Source organism: Labeo rohita, chromosome 15 (assembly GCF_022985175.1).
Source record: "Labeo rohita strain BAU-BD-2019 chromosome 15, IGBB_LRoh.1.0, whole genome shotgun sequence".
In the NCBI taxonomy this organism is placed as follows: Eukaryota; Metazoa; Chordata; class Actinopteri; order Cypriniformes; family Cyprinidae; genus Labeo; species Labeo rohita.
The window spans coordinates 16,526,723-16,546,700 of record NC_066883.1 but is presented as its reverse complement, the minus strand read 5'-3'; the positions used below and the strand labels follow the sequence as shown (position 1 = coordinate 16,546,700).

Genomic DNA, 19,978 nt, shown 5'->3' with positions numbered 1-19,978 from the left:
CAATTACTACCCCCCAACCCTCTTCCCTCCCACCGCACTTCAAAAACATTTGAAAATAAATAAAATACAGATAAATAAATAAAATAACTACAAAATTAATAGAGGTGGTTTAAATGTCCAAAATCTCCCTAACTGAACAGATACAGCTCTTCCACATAGACAAAATGACGGGTTTAGCATTATTGGTCCATGTTGAAGACAGTTCCAAATATAATATCTCAAGTAAGGAATGTGACCAATGCTTAATAGAAAAGTCATGAGGAGGTTTTCATTGTTAGACTCCATTGTTTCTTCGCAGCGGTCGAGGCGGCTAACCAAAATTTCCAGTCCTTCCCCTTTAGAGGAAATTAAGAGCTGTCATTCAACAATAACAGAACAGGGTCTTTGGGTCAGGGTTCTCTCATTGTACAGAACATCAAGCGCCATATCCCAGAAATCTTGCACATCTGGACATTCCCAAAGCAGAGTTGCAAAACAGAAGTAAAATCAACTGTTCTTTTGTTTAGCGCGTTGTTAATCCATTTTACTACTGGATGAGTTTGAAGGTCAGTACCCCAAGGTATCTTATGTGCCTTTAATGCTGCACATAATTTAAAATATAGAAATAAAGTATTCTGAGAAATATTAAACCTTTTAATTACTTCGATAGTTGATTTTTCTCCTTTTATGTAATTTGATATTAGAATACCTTTTTCTGCCCAAGATGGCTGTACAAAAGGTTTTCCACCAGAAAGTAAGTTCAAATTGTGCCAAATAGGGGTATGAGTATGCCATACAGTTTTAGAATAAAATACTTTCTATTTTTTTTTTAATTTTTGGAGAGTATAGGACAGAATGGGACCATAATATAATGAGCACTTCCTGTAAGAAATGCCAGAAAGTGGAAAGTCTTGCAGACAAATTGGTAAAATTAGATCTTTTTCTATTTGTTTCCATGAAGACTGTGAACAAGGATCAAACCACTTCACAACTGAGAGCAGAACGAAGGACCAGTGATACCATTTAAAGTTGGGGCAGTCCCATACACCTTCCGATTTGTTTTTTTTTTAAGTGTAGGCCACTTAATGCGTGGATGCTTTCCATTCCATACATATTTTATCAGTAAAGAATCTAACTTTTTCCAATAATTTGCTGGTGGGGAGAGAGGAAGCACAGAGCTAATAAAATTAATGCGAGGCAAATTTTTTATTTATGACATCTTTGAATATCAGCTTCAACATTTCTATAAATTGACATATAATTGACTTTTGAAATGAGGGATAAGGTAGGTCTCAATTCAATCCCTAAGTATTTAACTTGTGTTGATATCTGAATATTATTATTATTAGGGACATTGGAACCTGAATTGAGAGGCATCAAAATTGTTTTAGAGTGATTGATTTTAAATCCAGAAAGCTTGCCAAATTCATCCAGGACTTTAAGGGCATTAGGGAGTGAACGCCACAGGTCAGATAGAAACAATAAAGTATCATTGGAGTGATATGCTTACACTGTCTAATGAACTGTGCCAAGGGTTGTATTGATAGATTAAACATAAGAGGGGAAAGAGGGCATCGCTTGGGCCTTGTGCCTCTACAAATATTGAAGATCTGAGATAAGCCCACTGGTACACTGTAAAAAAACAATTTGTTGAGTCAACTTAAAATAATTTGTAACCTAGCTGCCTTAAAATTTTAAGTTCAGTCAACTCAAAAAAAGTTTATTCAACTTGAAATGTTAAATTATACTAAGTGACAACTTAGATATTTGAGTTGAATCAACTTAAAATTTTAAGGCAGCTGGGTTACCTACCCATCTGTTAAGTTTAGCAAACACAAATATCTAAGTTGTTACTTAGTACAACTTAACATTTCAAGTTGACTAAACTTATGTTAGTTGACTGAACTTCAAATTTTAAGGCAGCAGGGTAACAAATTATTTTAAGCTGACTCAACAAATTGTGTTTTTTATTTTTTACAGTGTAGATACTCTGGCCATGGGATTGGTGTATAGGGTTAGTATCATTCTATTAAACTTATCACCAAAATTTAACTTTTTCAATGTGTACCATAAATAACCCCATTCCAGCTGATCAAAGGCTTTTTCAGCCTCGATAAATAGGAGGCCTATTGTAACACTGTGCACATTATCCGCAGCCAAACGTCCCGTAATAAATCCTGATTGATCTGGATCAATTAATTTATGAATCACCGATTGTAAACGTCTGGCAATAACTCTAGCATATATATTAACATCTTCATTAACAGTGTTGGGAAGGTTACTTTGGAAATGTAATAGGTTACAGATTACAAGTTACTTGATTTAAAATGTAATAAGTAGTGTAACTTTTCAATTACTTTATTAAAGTAATGTAACTTATTACTTTTAATTACTTTTTGATTACTTTTTTCTAAATTTCTAATATTTTCAACTGTTTTTGAAACTCATTTTGAAACATTTAAACCAGGCAGAGTTAACCTTACAGTAGCATTCAACACTGATTACTGTCAGACCTTCAAAATACTTCATTACTTGAATTAAGATTATAATAAGTAAGGGACAACATACATCTTTATTTTGCGATAACAACTGGCTGAATGTACATTATCTCACTTATTACACAGCTGCTTGATTATTCAGATTATACTGATAGATTATTCAGATGTTTCGTGGCAAAATTATTAGACACGAAACATTGATCTGAGTTGAAATATTTGAATGCAAAGCTTCCACAAAGAAATCAGTTGCTAGCAAACGGCAAGTTCAAACTAGACATTTTAGGGATACAGTGCAGTCATACCAGTTTCTTACACAACATTTCACCACATAAATAATTAAGTAGTAGTACTAGTTTGTTAGTTATCTTATAATCCATTACAATGTACAAAAAAAAAAAAAAAATGGCAGCAGCTGCATTTGTATGAAACAATAGATGCGTATTATTAATAGTGCGTAACCAGATGTGACCTAGTAGATCCCACAGCACCAAATATAAATCAACTGGGATACGTTTCTTATTTATTTGATTACACAGTGTTTACTGATTTTCAGTTTTGTATACCTATTTAAACTTTGTGTAAGTTATTATTTTATATTAGGCATATAATATGTTGTATTATTATTAGTTTAGTTATTAAAAGTTTGTTACATTACGTTAATACCGCTAAAAGTGAAAATGAAATGCGCACTATGCTTTTACAGCTACTTTAAACCAAAGTAAAGTGAAGAAAAGAGGGAAAACTCAAACTAAAAAACAAACAATTGCTTGACGGCGAATTGCCGCTAATTTGAAAGTGAAAGTAAAATGTGCATGGCGCTTTTACTGGAGGAGAGCGAGGAAAAGAGGGAAAACTCAAACGAACTAAAAACAAACAATTGCTAGATGCTGAATTGCTGCTAATTTGAAAGTGAAAGTAAAACTCCAACTATTGCTGTATAGTTTTAAATTAAATTTTCTTTAGTTGGTTTAGTTGGTCTTAAAAAGGTCTTAAATTTTGCCTCATAAAACCTGCAGAAACCCTGGATAATGATACAGGGGAACGATATCGTTGGGATCACTTTCAGAATGATTGTTTTTACAGCTGATGAATGATAAAACATTGACAGCTAATCAAACCATTCAAAATAAAAGGGCTTGAGCATTTGAACTAGCAGGTGACACTGTAGAGAATCAAATAGACATTGCACAGCAAACAGAAACATAAAACACAAAATTACCTCAGAAATTCAGTGCTTGTTTGGACAAAATTGTCTTGCCTCCTTTGAAGTTGCAGTAGAAAAGAGTATGTATTATTTTTATCCCACCACACTGACTATGTTAGAGATCAGATAGATTACACTACACTTCTTTGGACTAGTTAGGAGATCGTTATGTAGCTTCTAAAATATTCTGGTTGGTTAGAATGTTACTAGAATGTTGCCATGTGGATACTAGGAAATTGCTATGTGTTTGCTAGGGTGTTGCTTATAGTGCTTAATTGACCCTTCGCAGGGAGTTTGACTGACAGACGATCTAACCAATTTAGGCTACGTTCATGCTGTGAGTCTCAAGTGCTCAATTCCAATTATTGCAGAGATCCATTTTTTTGTATGGCTGTTTACATTGTTGTTTTAAATGTGGCCAGTATCAGATTTCCAGTGTGAACAGATCATGATTCTGAACTGACCCGCATGCACAAAAACAATACAAATTGGGTTGCCAGGTTTTCACAATAAAATCCGCCCAATTGCTTCGCAAAACTAGCCCAATCACATTCTGGGGGGGTAAATAACACGTTAGTGGGGTTGCTTCAACCCACAGAGTTGGTTGTGAAAATGTAGCCTAATTCCACAGGAAAACTGTGGACTTGGCAACGCTTGCTTAGTGCGCCATCATACAGAAGTAGACACGGAGGACATAAAGTAAGCGATTATGCGTTGTAGTGTGATCTGCTGCAGAAGCCAATAAAATCATGCACAGGCAATATGAAAACTAAAGACGTGACAGAAGACAGCATAGTTTGTATGATACGAGCCCACGTTTTGCTTGTATATAGAGCTGGCACTGTAACACTTTTGGGTTCTGTAACATTGCGCTTCTACTGACTACCTTTCGTAACTGTCTTAATAATTTTGGGTTGGTAAAATCTTTGAAGTGACTCCCACGAGTGCACAATCATGACTGATCATGAATTACGTAAAAGTTCCATGAATTCCAATGTGACTATTCAGACTGTGCAAAACATCTAGCCCTTATTCACAAATCATTTATCTTACCACTACAAATTCTCCTAAAATAGCAGTAAAAGTTTTGTGCTAAGAGTTTTCTCCTCAAACCTATTCTGCTAAGACAAACTTTCACTAAGGAATAGAGACAAGTCTTAAGCTACGAGTAAGGGCGGGGTTGACCTCGTTGCTATGGATGATGTCAGCATCCTTACTAGCTATTCACACACTGATTGGCTAAAAGGGGAGGGGTCTCTGCCAGAGATTTTTTCATAGAAATATTGCAGAGTGCCATATTATGTTGCCATATTCAAACAAAGGTTTAAAATAAAAATGTTGCCACAATCAAATAAAGATTTTAAAATGCAAAGTGTCACTAATTAAACAAGTATATGTTCAGCTAATTGTCAGAAAACAAGGATATAATCAAAGGAAAATTTGGAGTTGGGATAACCTCCAAAACCAAAAAATTGTACTGGTTTTAATGGTAACTGTAATGGTGCCTGTTGGCCTAATTGGTTTGCGTTCTATTGTTGGCTTGTAAAACCACGAAATGCTAATGGAATGTGTCTCAAAACACACTACAAGCAATTATTTTTTAATGGTTAAAAGTTGATGGTTTATAATGTTTGTGATGGTATTTGTAGTGGAAACCAATAGAATTTTCTGTGATGTTTCTGTTGGGTTTGTTTGTTTTTGGATGTTTTGTGATTTGATCTTAGTGACTTAGGAGTCCTCTTCACTACTCCTAATGTTTCACATATTTAGGAGCTAGTTTTAGCGTTAAAGCGCTTTATGAAATACTCTTAGAGCATAAATGTAGGAGTTCTAAATTTTATGATTGACACAATCATTATTTTTACAATTTTCTCCTAAATCGGCAAGTTATAAGCTAATTTTAGCCTTAAGATGTTTTGTGAATACGGGCCCTGACCAGTATCAGATTTGGAAGTGGCACAAATCGGAATTGAAAAGATCAGGTTCCATGTGGTTTGTGCTGTTCACACTGTCATGAGGAAAAACAGGTCACATGTGAGCAAAAAATAAATAAATCAAGCAAAATCAGATCTGGGCCACATTTACCTCCAGTGTGAACATAGCCAGAACGCAGAATCTGCTTTTTTGGCCAACAAACAATCCAGACCAGAGAGTAGATTAATGTTGGAGGACTTGAACTTGTGTCTATTGACATCTTTCCATTTTTAAACAAGATACCTTCTGATGTTCATTCATGTTTATTTTGTGCTATAACTAGTAAAGAGAAAGAGATGATCGGTCCATGGTACAGTGATCTGTCATGACACATTAAAGAGACTCAAAATGGCAGTTATTGTTTGAATTTATTAAAAAATGATAAAATTTAAAAGCACAGACTTTGTCTTATGCCATTAGTAACCTGCTCTGTCAATGGGCTGTCAATTTCCTCTTTGCTTCACAATGTATTTTTCACTGCGTGAGAACATGATTTGTGGTTGGGGTATCTAACAGCTTCTCGGTTTCTGAGAGAATAAAGGAAAACGGACACGAGAAAGTGAGTTCGAACCGGAGGGTGTATTTATTTACAAATGAGCAAGTGGAAGGAAGTAAACTAAAGGGTGCCTTGACTGAAGTCCTCTGGTCTGTGTCTAATAAAGTAGTGGTCTCTTTTGCCGTTTCCAATAAGAGCGTCTTTGTGACCCTGGTGAGTGAGTGTGAGTGATAATCTGCTAGGCAGATAGAGACCAGCTGGTGTGATAGTCCTGCGGTGGAGAGTCCGTAACACCAACTTCCTATTAGTCACGGCAAGGAAACAGAAGCACAAACATTCATTTCTGTCTCCTCCAATGTTTGTATCAATGTCTGGGAGACTGCCTGAATGCCATCAGCTGGGCTTGTTGTTTCTTAGCTGACCTTCGTTGTTTGTTGTTTCTTAGGGAACCGTTAGGGGGGGATGCAGAGTATGCCAGACATATTGGCCCAGGAGGATAGGGGGCCCAAATCAAGACTTTGGATATTTATGTATTTACTATTTATTTAAGCTTTAACGGACAAATCGTTTACACCTTGCCATTTATTCTGTATGGCTGTTGTATTCACAGTATTTATTTTAAATATGGCCAAATTACAATGTGAATGAATGACATTCCTGAACTGACCTGCATGAGTGGAAAAAAAGACGGCATGAAGCACACCGTCATACGGAAGTAAACATGGAGGCCACTTAATTTTTTGCTGTTGCTCGTTCATTTATAAGCTTTAAATTTGAGATCAGGCAATAAGGAAGGTGAAGGTGAGGAGAAAGAGACCAAAGTTTATATTTACAGTAGCCTATGACACCTTATGTTTAGCTTGTATAGTGCTGTCACTAGAATACACCGTAAAACAACACCACTGCCTTTCTCCTGCTACCTTCTGTAATTTTTTGTCATGTTCAGCGAGTGAGAGAACTACCGATATGTAAAATCTTTGAAGTGACTCCCGACAGTGTGGAATACATACAAAACACGGATGTCAAAATTCCCATCTTGGCAAATATCCTCAAAAACAGTCGGTTATGTCTTAAATGAAAATCAGCAGTTGAGAAAGAGAACGTGTATCAATGTTAGACCTATGAATTGTTTTTAAAGTGACCTAGTCTAATTTACAAGTATGTTAGAGTTTTCCCTCTTTTCCACGCTCTTAAATAACTTGTAAATGCCCATGTACATTTTACTTTCACTTTCAAATTAGCAGCAATTCTGCGTCAAGTGTTTGAATAGACAACGACATAACAGTACAATGACAAACTCACTTATTTTAAACATAGAATGATTCATTTATTAACAAAACGAATAAAAATACAACATGGTATAGGCCTTATATAAAATAACAAATAACTTCCACAAAGTTTAATTATTAAAAAATAAAAAATATGAAAATAAAAAAAAATGAAAATCGGCAAACACAGCAGAACCAGATAAAAAGAAATCTTCCAATGAGCTTCCAAAATCACCTTTTAGATAAACTGCAGCAGTTAACAGGCCTTTAAATCCAAAATATTTTTAAAGCAGCTTTTGTATTTTGTTTCAAAACTAAAACACCATCTTGTCTTTTTCACCTCATTCATCAGTTCGTCTCACTCTCCTCATGTGATAAATGAAAGCTGACTCCTGCTGCGGATCTCTGATCCATGATAGCACAGGTACATCTTGGAGATGTCTATTTGACGTCTGCATTTACATCTGGAAGACGTATTTTTTTTTTTAGAGTGTTTGCTCATCTGCAATACGTCTATAGGATGTTTCCTATCAGATGTCAATTAGACGTCTATTAGATGTCTTTAAGATGTTTATGATTTAGAATATATGTAAAACTGACATCTTACAGACGTCTGTCAGATGTTTGTACACAGCAGATGCTTTCCTGGTCAAGTGATCTTTAACAGACATCTTGCAGACGTGCGATCTGGGATGCAACTGTTGTTCGGCACACTGCATTGAACAGCCGCATTTAGTTTTTAATGTTACTGTCTGTTCTCTAACTAAACTAAATGATTTGTATTACTATAAAAAAAACAAAACGGTGGGGTGTGGTGTTGCAGTGGGCAAGTGACAACTGGCGTTGCGGCTACAGATCTACAAATCTGTTCACATGTCTTTATGTTTGAACTTTGTTAGGGTAGACATTTTTGCTGTGGTATTGAAATTGGAAAAAAAATTTGGTGTCATATAAGCTTGTTTATTATAATACAATATAACATGGTTTTTAAAAAGTTACTTGAAATAAAACATTTCATAAATATTAACTATGAAATTATTTTAATGTCTTAATCAGTTTCTTTCAATTTCTTAAGCGCTAAAAGAAAAAAAACACATTTATCTCTGGAAGAAAGGGGCCCAAATTTCTGTCTTGCGTACCTTCTTTAAAACCCCTAATGGCTAGGGGTGTACAATATTGACAAAAAATAATATCCTGATATTTTCTGGGATTTTATCGATAACGATTTAGACGATATATTGCTGAGTGTGTTATTGTGCTGGTATCTTAAGGACTACCATGGACAGCTGATTCCTACATTTTTTGATGTTCTTAATATTCTGTACGGTGGTCAGTTCACAGAGATAGAAATTAGTCTTTTCCAATAAGTTTAAATTGATTTTTACCTTTTATGGGCATTTTAAAATCTAAAAAAGGCATTTTTTCAAAAAATGTGCATTAACTTTTGAGTTAAATTCTTATATTTGGGCTGTTACCAAGCAAATGAAATCAGTATCAACAAAATTCATCTTTGCAATGCAAAGGAAACACAGAAGCTGCATCTGAAGTGACATTTAGATGTATTTACCCACTGTTTAATGCAGGTCATGAATGAATTTAACCTGCAGTTACAAATTGACAAATAATGTTTTCATAAAACATTAAAAATGGTCAATACTGAAGTCACAGTTAATAAGTGAGTCATTGCGATTGAACCAAATCATTTAAATGGTTGAATCATTCAGTCATGTTGCTCAGTTGCACGCTTTGCTCTTGAACAGATGGTGCTGTGTTAAGCAGTATAAAAAGGCGTCACTACCAGAAGCAAAAAGTGTCCGACTGCTCTCGGCCATTCTCGTTTTCGTTTAATCCCTAGCCATGGTTCAAGTCCAACACACCTATTGTCTATCACACACATACTACACACATTTGTTGTTAATGCGGCTGTGAGATGACCTATTTCTTTCACTTCTAGCTCCCAGACATTTAAAATGACTTTGATATGTGAGTGAAGGTGGTTCTATAGTCATAAGGTGCATAATAAACAACAGCATGTTGAATTTCAACCTGGCACACTGTCAGGCTGTTACTGAAAATAAGAACTTGTTTTTAATTGACTTGCATGCTTAAAACTTGGCTGCTAAAATTGTACATCTGTTCCAAAATGTAGTAAGCTGCATTGTTGTTTACCAACATCCCAAGTCCAAGTCAACATCCTAATTGAAATGAAACCTTTTAATATTATATGACACTGACTTGGTACTTTCTTAATGGTGAACGAACCTTATGTCTCAAAAACAACACTCTTTAAGTAAACTCCACATAAGACTTTGCTTACAGTTTGATGAAAAGCTTAAAAATAATGCTCCATACATGAGGCATTTGAGACACTTCTTACAGTTAAATCCAATAGATTTTGAAGTTAGCATGTTGACATTGAAAGTTCAAGTAAAATTTAATCTAGAAATGTATTAAAGAAATGCACTTATCTTAGCCTCATGACTATGGCGTTTTGTCCTCTGTAGAGGAAATTATATTTTAGTGGGTTTCTCTGAGATCTTACATATCACAGTTTTAACCTTTCAACTGTCACACGTCCCCTCAGAAAGACGAATAAGTTTACTTCACTGTATTACAATTAAATCCTATTCTAATCGTAACAAACTATATATCGTTGAAAAAATGTCTAAGACTCCTGATATTTCTTGTTTTTGTTACAAATTATGTAGGAACAGTAATAGATTAATGTATGACAAGAGTGCACCTCAAAAATCTACATCATAACAGGAGTTCTGACCTTTGTCACCAAAAATTATTATTAGTGCACTTTCACGTCTCTGTTCAAAAATGGGGGTGACAGTTAAAGGTTAAGTCTGGATGTCTTGTAAAGAGCACATTCAGGGTTTTTTTTTTTTAGAAAGACATGCCAATTGTTTGGATGTTTTACCACTTCCTCTCCTTGGTCTTTAAATATGGCATAATAAATATGACATAAATTTAGTGATCAAATTTAACACCCTTATGGAAATATCGTAATATTTTGTAATGATCTTTTAAATCTGACTAATTTTCAAATTGTTTGTCATAAATCAACATCACAGTAAAATGTTACAGGGTTTTAAATTAAAATGTGACTTTCTGTTATGAAACCCCTTAAGAAAATAAACCATGGTTTTATTATAGTAAAAGTGTAGTAACCATGTTTTTTGGGCGCATTGATTACTATTTGTATAACCACAGTTTTACAAATACCATAGTTAAACTATGGTTAGTGTAAGCTAGACCATGGTTAATTTGCGATTACCATGGTTTAACTATAGTAACCTTTTTTTTTGTAGTAAATTTATAGTAAAACTATGGTTAATTTTCGTAAGGCACAGGACATCAATTTCATACGTCCACTAGAGAGGATACCATGTTTACTACACATTTTGTGAGACACAGCAAGTGAACAGAGAACGAAATTATAGATCAAAATTCCTGTTTTTATATTAACAATTAATTACCCTTTAACTATTACAATTCTTTTTTCATTACATGGCACTTTACACACATTTTGCATAAAGCAAAATGGCTTATCAAATTATTCCGTTATATTTTTCATAACAGTTGAGAATCATCTTTATACAAAGTTTGGTATAAAAAATACAAAAAAAAATCCCACTGTTGCCTTTTCATGTCTATTCATGTCGTTTTGCTTTTTGAAAACAGCACTTTTTCAAGGGGTCATCAGATGCAAAGTTCACATTTTCATGTTGTTTGAACATTAATGTGTGTTGGCAGTGTATGTACAAATTTACCCTATAATGATAAAAATTCTTGCAGTGGTTTTTAATTAATCTGTAAAAAATAATATCTCCTTTTTCAAATCGAGCCATTCTCAGATGCCTGTCGGTGTGCCTTTCCTTATAATGTGGTAGTTAGGAAGTTTAACGGCTAAATGCGGCTAAAGTAAACAGGCTCGTCACTCCATGGAGAAAAGAGAGGGGCGGGGCGAGCAGAGCTCATTTGCATTTAAAGGAACAACCCTTTTAGAATGAGATGATTTTTGCAGAGCTGATTTTGGCAAGGTAAAAAGGGTGTTGTTTTACACAAGCATTGAGAAGTTTTAACCAAAGTATATTATAGACTTTTCATTAAGACCCTAAAGAATCACATCACCTGGTGTCCTCTACAGAGGACAAAGCATAACATAAAATATAATTTTTACAAACCATTATTGTCCCAGTGGTTCTCAACTCCAGTCCTCGTGGCCCACTGCTCTGGACATTTTTTTATGTCTCCCTCATTTAACGCACCTGATTCAGATCATCAGCTTATTAGGAGAAAGATCCATGAACTGAAAATGTGCAGTGCGGTGGGCCCCGAGGACTGGAGTTGAGAAACACTTCTATAAACAATTTAATGACATGGAAAAAACCTAAATTCACAAAATGTTTTCTCTGGTAGTCAGGAGGATAGAACTAAAATAAGGACAAATGCGGTTTCTGAGTTTGTTAGTCAAGATTACATTGTTTTTGGAATTGGAATGTCTTTTGAATCCGAAAACTTTTCCCGCTGTGCACTAACCTTTCATAATACCATATTAAGTTACAGGACAACATGGATCCATGTCCAGTCTGCGAGCTCTATCGAGAAGAAAGTGCAGAGACTTTTTTGGGAAGCTTACTAAATGTTTTACATTGGATGAATACTAACAGAACCTGTGCTCCAAGGATTAAGAGACATTTAGAGAATGTTACGAAAAGAAAACATTAAAAATATGATCTGATGGAGCAGATTTATGTATTCCTAACATCGTTCTGAAGACATTTCTGAGAGACAAAACAGACACCATATGCTAAGCTACACCAGTATGTACCCATCTGTATATGAACATGCAAAGATATATTTTGTTAAATAAATGACTTTTATGGAATATTTGTTACAATAGTCTGTTTTAACGACAAACTAAACCCATGACCACTTTCTGTTGATCATTTACTCCCCTATAACTTATAGCTGTGTAGACTGGTTTGAGAATTACTGTATTCAGCTGAACAAAATAATTAATGTCACCTTGACTATATGTCCTATCTGAACTAAACAAAGGAACCAAAGGCATGAGCCTGACCCATAAAATGTGATAAGACAAGTTCATTGACTGAATTTTGGCCTTATGTTACATGCCATGTTGAGTTATTAAATTGCCAATGTAAGTGTTACACATTATTGGCCATTTAATGACTTTTCCAATATTGGCAAATAAGGTTCCTATGTTATACTCTCCTGCTGCTCTGTAATTTTGAAAAGGAAAAGGGACTGATAAGAAAGAATAATCCAATGCACTTTGTGGAAGATCATCCAAAACCAGTTGCTCTAACATGTCCTGGGATATGGTAGGGGTTTACCTTGATGATTATCAGTCTCTTCAAATGTCTTGACATGTTTTATTTAAGACACCAACATCTGAGGTATGTTTTTTATGACCATTTTAAAAATGTTAAAAAAGAAATGTAAATGTTAAACTGCTTTTCTTTGACAAAGCACAAAACAAGTTTGTAACAACTTTGCAAATTAATTAGAAAACTGAAATGATTTCATTGCATAAGTATTCAAACCCTTTTCTGGGACACTTGAAATTTAGCTCAGGAGCACTCATATTGTGTGTAGATGATACTAACCTTAGAGTGGAGTTAAACTGTGGCAAATTCATTTGAATGAGTATGATTTGGAAAGGCACACACTTCTCAGAAAAGATTTAACAGCTGAAAATGCATATCAAAGCAAAAACCAAGCCCTGTGGTCAAAAGAACTGCCTGTAGAGCTCAGAGACAGGCAGTCAATGCACAGATCTGTGGAAGAGTTCAGAAAAAATTAGGCTGTGTTGAAGGTTTACAGAAGCATGTAGCCTCTGTTATCCATAATGAAAGATGCTTGGAACAACAAGGACTCTTCCTAGAGCTGGTCTCCTGGCCAAACTGAGCAAATGATGGAGAAGGGGCTTGACTTTGAGTGGTGACCAAGAAGCTGATGGTCACTCTAGTTGAGCTTCATATTCATATATGCAGATGGGAGAAACTTACAGAAGGACAAACATCTCTGCAACACTGAACCGATTTGGGCTTTATGGCCGTGTGGCCAAACTCAATCGTCCTCTCAGTGAAGACACATGTAAAACCCACTTGGAATTTGCAAAAAAAGCACATAAAGGACCCTCAGACTGTGAGAAACAAGATTCTATGGTCTGATGAACCTACATTCCATGCATCATGTTTAAAGCATTGCTCATCACCTGCAGAGTAGCATCCCAAAAGTAAAGTGTGCTGGTAGCAGCCAGCTGTGGCTGCTATCAGGCTGTGGGGCTGTTTTTCAGCGGCAGGGACTGAAAAACTTGTCAGAGTAGAAGGTAAGCTTAGTGCACCAAAATATTGACCTTAATTAAAACCCAGCATTCAGAACCTCAGACTGGGCGGAAGGTTCACCTAAGCTAAGTCTAAGCACACAGCGAGAGTGGCTTATAGCTTTGGCTTGAACGCAATCAAAGGTCCTTCAACTAAGTACTGAGTAATACTTATGCAATGTACTTATTTCGGTGCTTCATTTTTAATAAATTTGCAAAGTTGTCACAAATCTGTCTTTTGTCATATATAAGTGTAAATTGGTGTTGGAAATTTAAAGCATTTAAAGCAGTTTAACATAAGACTGCAACAAAACATAAAGTTACAAAAAATGAAGGGGTATGAATACTTTCACAAGGCAGTATATTTCATTAGATACGGTTAAATGTCCAAATGTATTTCATATGTCTTTTAGATGTATTTGAGCACTTGGTGATTGCTGGCAGATGCAACACAAACAAGATACATGATTACTCATGACAAGAAAGGAGTTTGGCAGCTTTCAGGTATTTTAGTGGCACGTTAACATGTTTGGTGCTCCTTCTATAAATGTTGTTTTCATATCTTCCTAACCCTAAGTGCTGACGTTTTATTGCATTTATAATGGCATACAATAAACAGACAAAACCCTCAGATGATAACTGTCAACGTCAGGAGGACTAAATACATTTTTATGAGCGGTTTTATTTTCGATTCAGTTTTCTTCCTTTTTTCGTTCTGTAACAAACTGTTTCTAGCAAAGTTTATAGCAATAAACATTAAAGTAACATCACAATTAAATTGTCAAATAAATTTCAAGGTTGTAAATCTTTAATAGCCTATTTCCAATAGTTTGGCAGTGCATCATAGAAAGCGTTGATATGCACGTAAGAGTCTGCATAATTTTATTTTTGTGGCCATTACTGTTTGCCATAAAGCAGATTAATAAGAGGAAACCCCTTAAGATAAAACATACTGATAGTTAATCATCCACTATTAAAGTCAAGTTAGTGCACCACACACCTTTGCGTGAAACAACACGGTTGTCCTCCAAAGCCCTAGAAGGCGCTCTGCAGCTCTCGCTCTGCTGGTTGCTTGCGGAAGTTTAAGGAAAGAAAACAACATTGGCCTTCGCTGCCTGATTGTAGCAAAACCAGACAGCTGTTTAATAAAGGTAAGAAGATTTTGTACCCGGTGTGTAATTGTACGTTTAACACCTATTTAACCGTATAGTGTTTTCGTTATAAACTAAAATCTGACTGTGGTAATTTAAAAAAAAGCGTGTTTTATTTGTAAAATACAATGTATGTTAGCTAGCTCATGTGCTAATCGACTGGATTTAGCAGCATTAGCCAGCACATCACCTTAGCACTTAAAACTAACAGACTAGCAAACTAGATGGACCGTTGACGTTTATATGTAGTTTTTAACACGTTAGTTGTGTTATGCATATGCTAATGAAGAAATAATAGTTACAGGGTTTAATGAAACCGCGAAGTAACGTTATGCACCGCATCATTCGCCGTGTGTCATATATACTGTCTGGTTAAATGGCTGGTTTCAGTCTAATAACACGTATGCTATCATGTTCATGAACGAATCTTGCATCATTTTGTACTTGTTTATTGTTCTTTGATTTTTACACCTATTTGATGTGATTTATATTGCAGTGTAACCGTCTGGATAACACGGCTAGAAGAAAACAAAGACATGTCTGACAGCGAGGACAGTGATTTCTCTGATAATCAGAGCGAGAGGAGCAGCGAAGCTGAGGAGGTGGAAGAGAATGAGGTGAGATGTCTAGCTTCTCCCTGAATGTGTCAATACATAGCTTTGTTTAGTAGCCCAAACCATGGTAAACCATCGAGGTGTGTGTGTTTGTAATATTTAAGGTTTTCAATATTTATTCCATGACTGTTTGCTATCATGGAATAAATGGCTTGGCATAAAGTATGTATTTTAAACCTGTTTTGTCCAGTAACTACCCAGAGGCTTAGAGTTTTTCTGACTGGTGTGAAAATGTACCAATCATAGTCTCTTTTTTTCTGAATTGTTTATCTGAAATAGTTTGTAGTTTTATATAGTTAATAAAAAATAGACACGTGAAAGCTCAAACTCAACAATTTTTTAAGGATGAGGAGGAACAGGGGAGCGTAGCTGGCAGTGACAAGGCTGAGGAGGAGGGAGAAGATTTGGAGGATGAGGAGGAGTATGATGAAGAGGAAGAAGAGGATGATGACCGTCCCAGGAAAAAACCTCGGCATGGTGGCTTCATCTTGGACGAAGCCGGTAAGAAAATCCCTTACCAGCGTGTATTTCTAACATCTTTTGCATCTTTATTTGAAAACGTGTAATGTTATTTTATTCCATGCTTGACTAGATGTTGATGATGAGTATGAAGATGAAGATCCGTGGGAGGATGGTGCTGAAGACATCTTAGAAAAAGGTAAGAAGCTATAATTATTTTAAATGAATTGTGCATGTGTTAAGTTACATTTAAAAAATATCTGAACTAGGGCTGTGACGGTGGCAGATTTTGTCCACCGCGGTGGTAATTGATCAACTACTGTCAGTGGCGCGGTGTTGATGTACATACTAAATATATACATATGTGTGTACCTATGTGTATATTTGTGTGTGTGTGTGTATATATATATATATATGTATGTATGTATATATATATATATATATATATACATGTATGTGTATGTGTGTATATGTACACACACACATATATACAGTCATGTGAAAAAGTTAGGACACCCCTTTGAATTCCATGGTTTTCCAAATCAGGACATCATAAAAAAAAAAAAAAGGTCTTTGGCTGGTCTTAAAATTTTGAAAATAAAACCTCAGATGAACAATAAAACATGACAAATTGCACTGTGTCATTATTTACTGAACAAAAATAATGCCAAAATGGAAAAGCCATGTGTGACAAAGTTAGGACACCCTTACTGTAAACATTGGAATTAAGAGGGTAAATAACAGTCAGGCACTGCTAATCAAATACCTTTGATTAACTGATCATCAGCAAGTCTGAGCGCCTCTATAAAAGCATAAGCTTTGGCAGTTTGCTGGTCTGGAGCCTTCAGGTGTGTGTTAACACAATGTCAAGGAGGTAAGACATCAGCAATCATCTTAGAGAAGCAATTGTTGCTGCCATCAATCTGAGAAGAGTAATACGGCCATTTCCAAACAATTTGAAATTTATTCACAAGTGGAAGACATTGAAAACAGACACCTCTCCTTCCAGGAGTGGACGTCCCAAAAAATTCACCCCAAGATCAGACCGTGCAACGCTCAGAGAAATGGCAAGAACTACACCTCAGACTCTACAGACCTCAGTTAACATGTTAAATGATAAAGTTCATGACAATACCATTATAAAAATATGGGACAAAAATGGCATGTTTGGAAAGCTTAGCAGAAGAAAGCCTCTTCTATCTAAAAAAAAAAAACATTGCAGCACAGTTTAGGTCTGCAAAGTTGCATCTGAACAAAACACAAGTCTTCTAGAATAATGTCCTTTGAACAGACGAGACCGAAGTGGAGATGTTTGGCCATAATGCACAGCGCCAAGTTTGGTGAAAACCTAAAGAGCACATCAGCACAAACACCTCATACCAAAAGACAAGCATGCTGGAGGAGGGCTGATCATTTTGGGCTTGTTTTGTAGCCACAGGACCTGGGCACCTCACAGTCATTGAGTTGGCCATCAACTCCTCTGTATATCAAAGTATTCAAGAGTCAAATGCGAGGGCATCTGTCCGACATGTAAAGTTGGGCCAAAATTGGGTCATGCAACAGGACAATGATCCCAAGCACACCAGCAAATCTACAACAGAATGGCTGAAAAGAAAAGAATCAAGGTGTTGCAGTAGCCCAGTCCAAGTCCAGAGCTCATCCTTACTCAAATTTTTTGTTGAGAGCTGTGCATAAACAACTTCCCACAAACCTCAATAAACTGGAGCAATGTTGAAAAGAAGAGTGGTCCAAATTCCTCCAGAACGATGTGAGAGGCTGATAAAGTCGCACAGTAAATAAATGCTGCAAGTTATTGCTGCTAAAAGTAGATCTACAAGCAATAAATATTTTTCTTAAATAAATAATGACACTGTGTGATATGTCATGTGATGTTTATCTGAGGATTTATTTTCCAAATTTTAAGACCTGCCAAGGACCAGATGTTTTTTTTTTTATTATGTCCTGATACAGAAAACCATGAAATTCAACAGGCTGTCGTAACTTTTTCACATGACTGTATACGTATGTATATATGTACATACATACATACACACACACACACACACACACACACACACACATATATATATATATGCGCGCACACTATTATGCGCATACAATAGTTTGTTGAAGCTAAATGCACTTTGCAGGACATGGAGGCGTCAGCGCAATCACTTGCAAAAAAAATTTAATTACACCATAATCTTTGCTCATAAAGGTAAGCGTAATATATCATCCAGAACTGTAAAGGGTCTAATTTTATTTGCGTGCACTCACAATATCAACAAAATTTTGTGCTTTTGTAAAAATAAAGAAAACTAACAAGATGCGCTTTCTGTTGTCTCGGTGTTGAACAGGAGTGCTGCACAAAATTAAATGAAACTCAGTGAATACTTGTCTACAGTCAGGACAAATATATCTATAGAAAGCTTTAAATTATTACTTTACTACTTTAGAGCTAAAAAATTCAAATCGAAAACAAAAACTCTTTTATTAGAGATGCACAGAAATACATTTCTCTCTAAAGGCACATCCAGTGAGCAGATGGCGAGTCAGGATCGTCATACTTCCGACACTGGCTCAGAAAACGCTAGTTTATTAATAATTCATTCAAGTATCTCCTTATTTGCCTCTGACACGTTCATGGTAATTACTTTTCCTGGAGCTTTGCAAGCTGTAGCCTATTGTGTGCGTATGAACGTAGATCACTTCCAGCAGCTGCAAAGGCACTTGCGCTCGCTGCTCCTGCCGGCGGGGACGCTAAACACAGCCACGGCAGAATAATTGTTGCAGAAACACTGTATTTTATGCTTGTTATAGATTGTCTAATGTCACATGTAGTACTGCCGGCGCAGTTGTCATTGCGGCCGTCACAGCCCTAATCTGAACAAGTTATTATATATTGAATGTTTGTATTATAGCTTATGCAGTGATGTCTGCTGTATATGCATGATATAAACTCTGGCAGGTGGAGTTAAGATCTCTTTTGATATTATATACACGTATGTTCATATCCATAATTTGATAAAATGGAGGCATTTTAAGTGAAATACCAGCAGCTGTATATTAAATATGTTGTATGAAATGATGCCAGATATTTAAATGTATTTCTTGCGCTCATTGATTCTTTATTTCTTATGCATGCCTCCTTCAGTTAACGGTAAACCAATTCCAGATTTCTCTGCTCTTTGTTTTCTTTCTGTCTGATTGAACTGATTAATTCTCAAGTCATTGTTTCACATTCGGTAAAATCCATACCCATGATCTGCACCCCTCTAACATTTGTTTGTGATGTTTAAAGTTGTTTGGCTAATGTTTAATTTGCTTAAATTTCCAAACAAGGAGCGTGGATGGCAAATACATTTTTTTGCGGTACACTTTCTACTTTGCATTATCCACATATGTTCCATAAGAACATTAAGGCTAAAACTCTCATTTTAAAATGCACCATTCATTAATCAGGGGACTGTATGGAGGGCACTGACAGAGTTCTGAAAGGGAACCGAATATGATAATTTGCCTGAAAATGCTCCTTTGAACACAACAAAACCCAATTCCTCATATTTAGTAGTATTCCAGTGTGCTTATTGTATTGCATCAGCTAACAGCGACATGACATCATTATCATGTAGTTTCCATCTTTAAAATATACCACATGTGTAAGCCTGCCCATCATTGGTAATTTCCCTTTTTATTTCTGTTTACCTGGTCCTGTCTATGCCCTTGCCTGAAATGCTGTGTGCACATGACTTTGTATTATGGCTCATGTTCCTCCTATCCTCCCTCAACTCTGGATTTGAGCAGAAGAGGCTGAAGGTATGTGCTTGAATCTTCTGGTGTGCATGGATATTCATTTATTTTCAACACATATGTCAACCATGTGTTCAGTAGCTGTGTTTACATGCGCTTACTGCTTGCACGATACCAATTCATCTTTGCATCACAGGAAAAAATTTGATTTTAAAATAGGAAAA

General features: G+C 35.8%; 2 protein-coding genes across 6 annotated transcripts in view; both read left to right on the top strand.

Annotated features, from left to right (window-relative positions):
* The window catches only part of il15l (interleukin 15, like), a 37,381-nt gene extending 22,830 nt beyond the window's left edge, over positions 1-14,551 (top strand). For 3 of the 5 annotated variants that reach the window (XM_051129075.1, XM_051129074.1, XM_051129076.1), the window contains exon 5: positions 11,989-14,551. In XM_051129075.1, the coding sequence (XP_050985032.1) occupies positions 11,989-12,156 (168 nt within the window). In that variant the 3' untranslated portion in view covers positions 12,157-14,551. The remainder of the gene's footprint in view (positions 1-11,988) is intronic. The other 2 variants (XM_051129077.1, XM_051129078.1) reach the window with 1 other exon arrangement.
* A 228-nt stretch (positions 14,552-14,779) lies between these two features.
* Positions 14,780-19,978, top strand: part of supt5h (SPT5 homolog, DSIF elongation factor subunit) — a 29,357-nt gene continuing 24,158 nt past the window's right edge. The window contains exons 1-5 of the mRNA XM_051128556.1: positions 14,780-14,931; positions 15,428-15,548; positions 15,890-16,046; positions 16,138-16,203; positions 19,809-19,820. Of these exons, the coding sequence (XP_050984513.1) occupies positions 15,468-15,548; positions 15,890-16,046; positions 16,138-16,203; positions 19,809-19,820 (316 nt within the window). The 5' untranslated portion in view covers positions 14,780-14,931; positions 15,428-15,467. The remainder of the gene's footprint in view (positions 14,932-15,427; positions 15,549-15,889; positions 16,047-16,137; positions 16,204-19,808; positions 19,821-19,978) is intronic.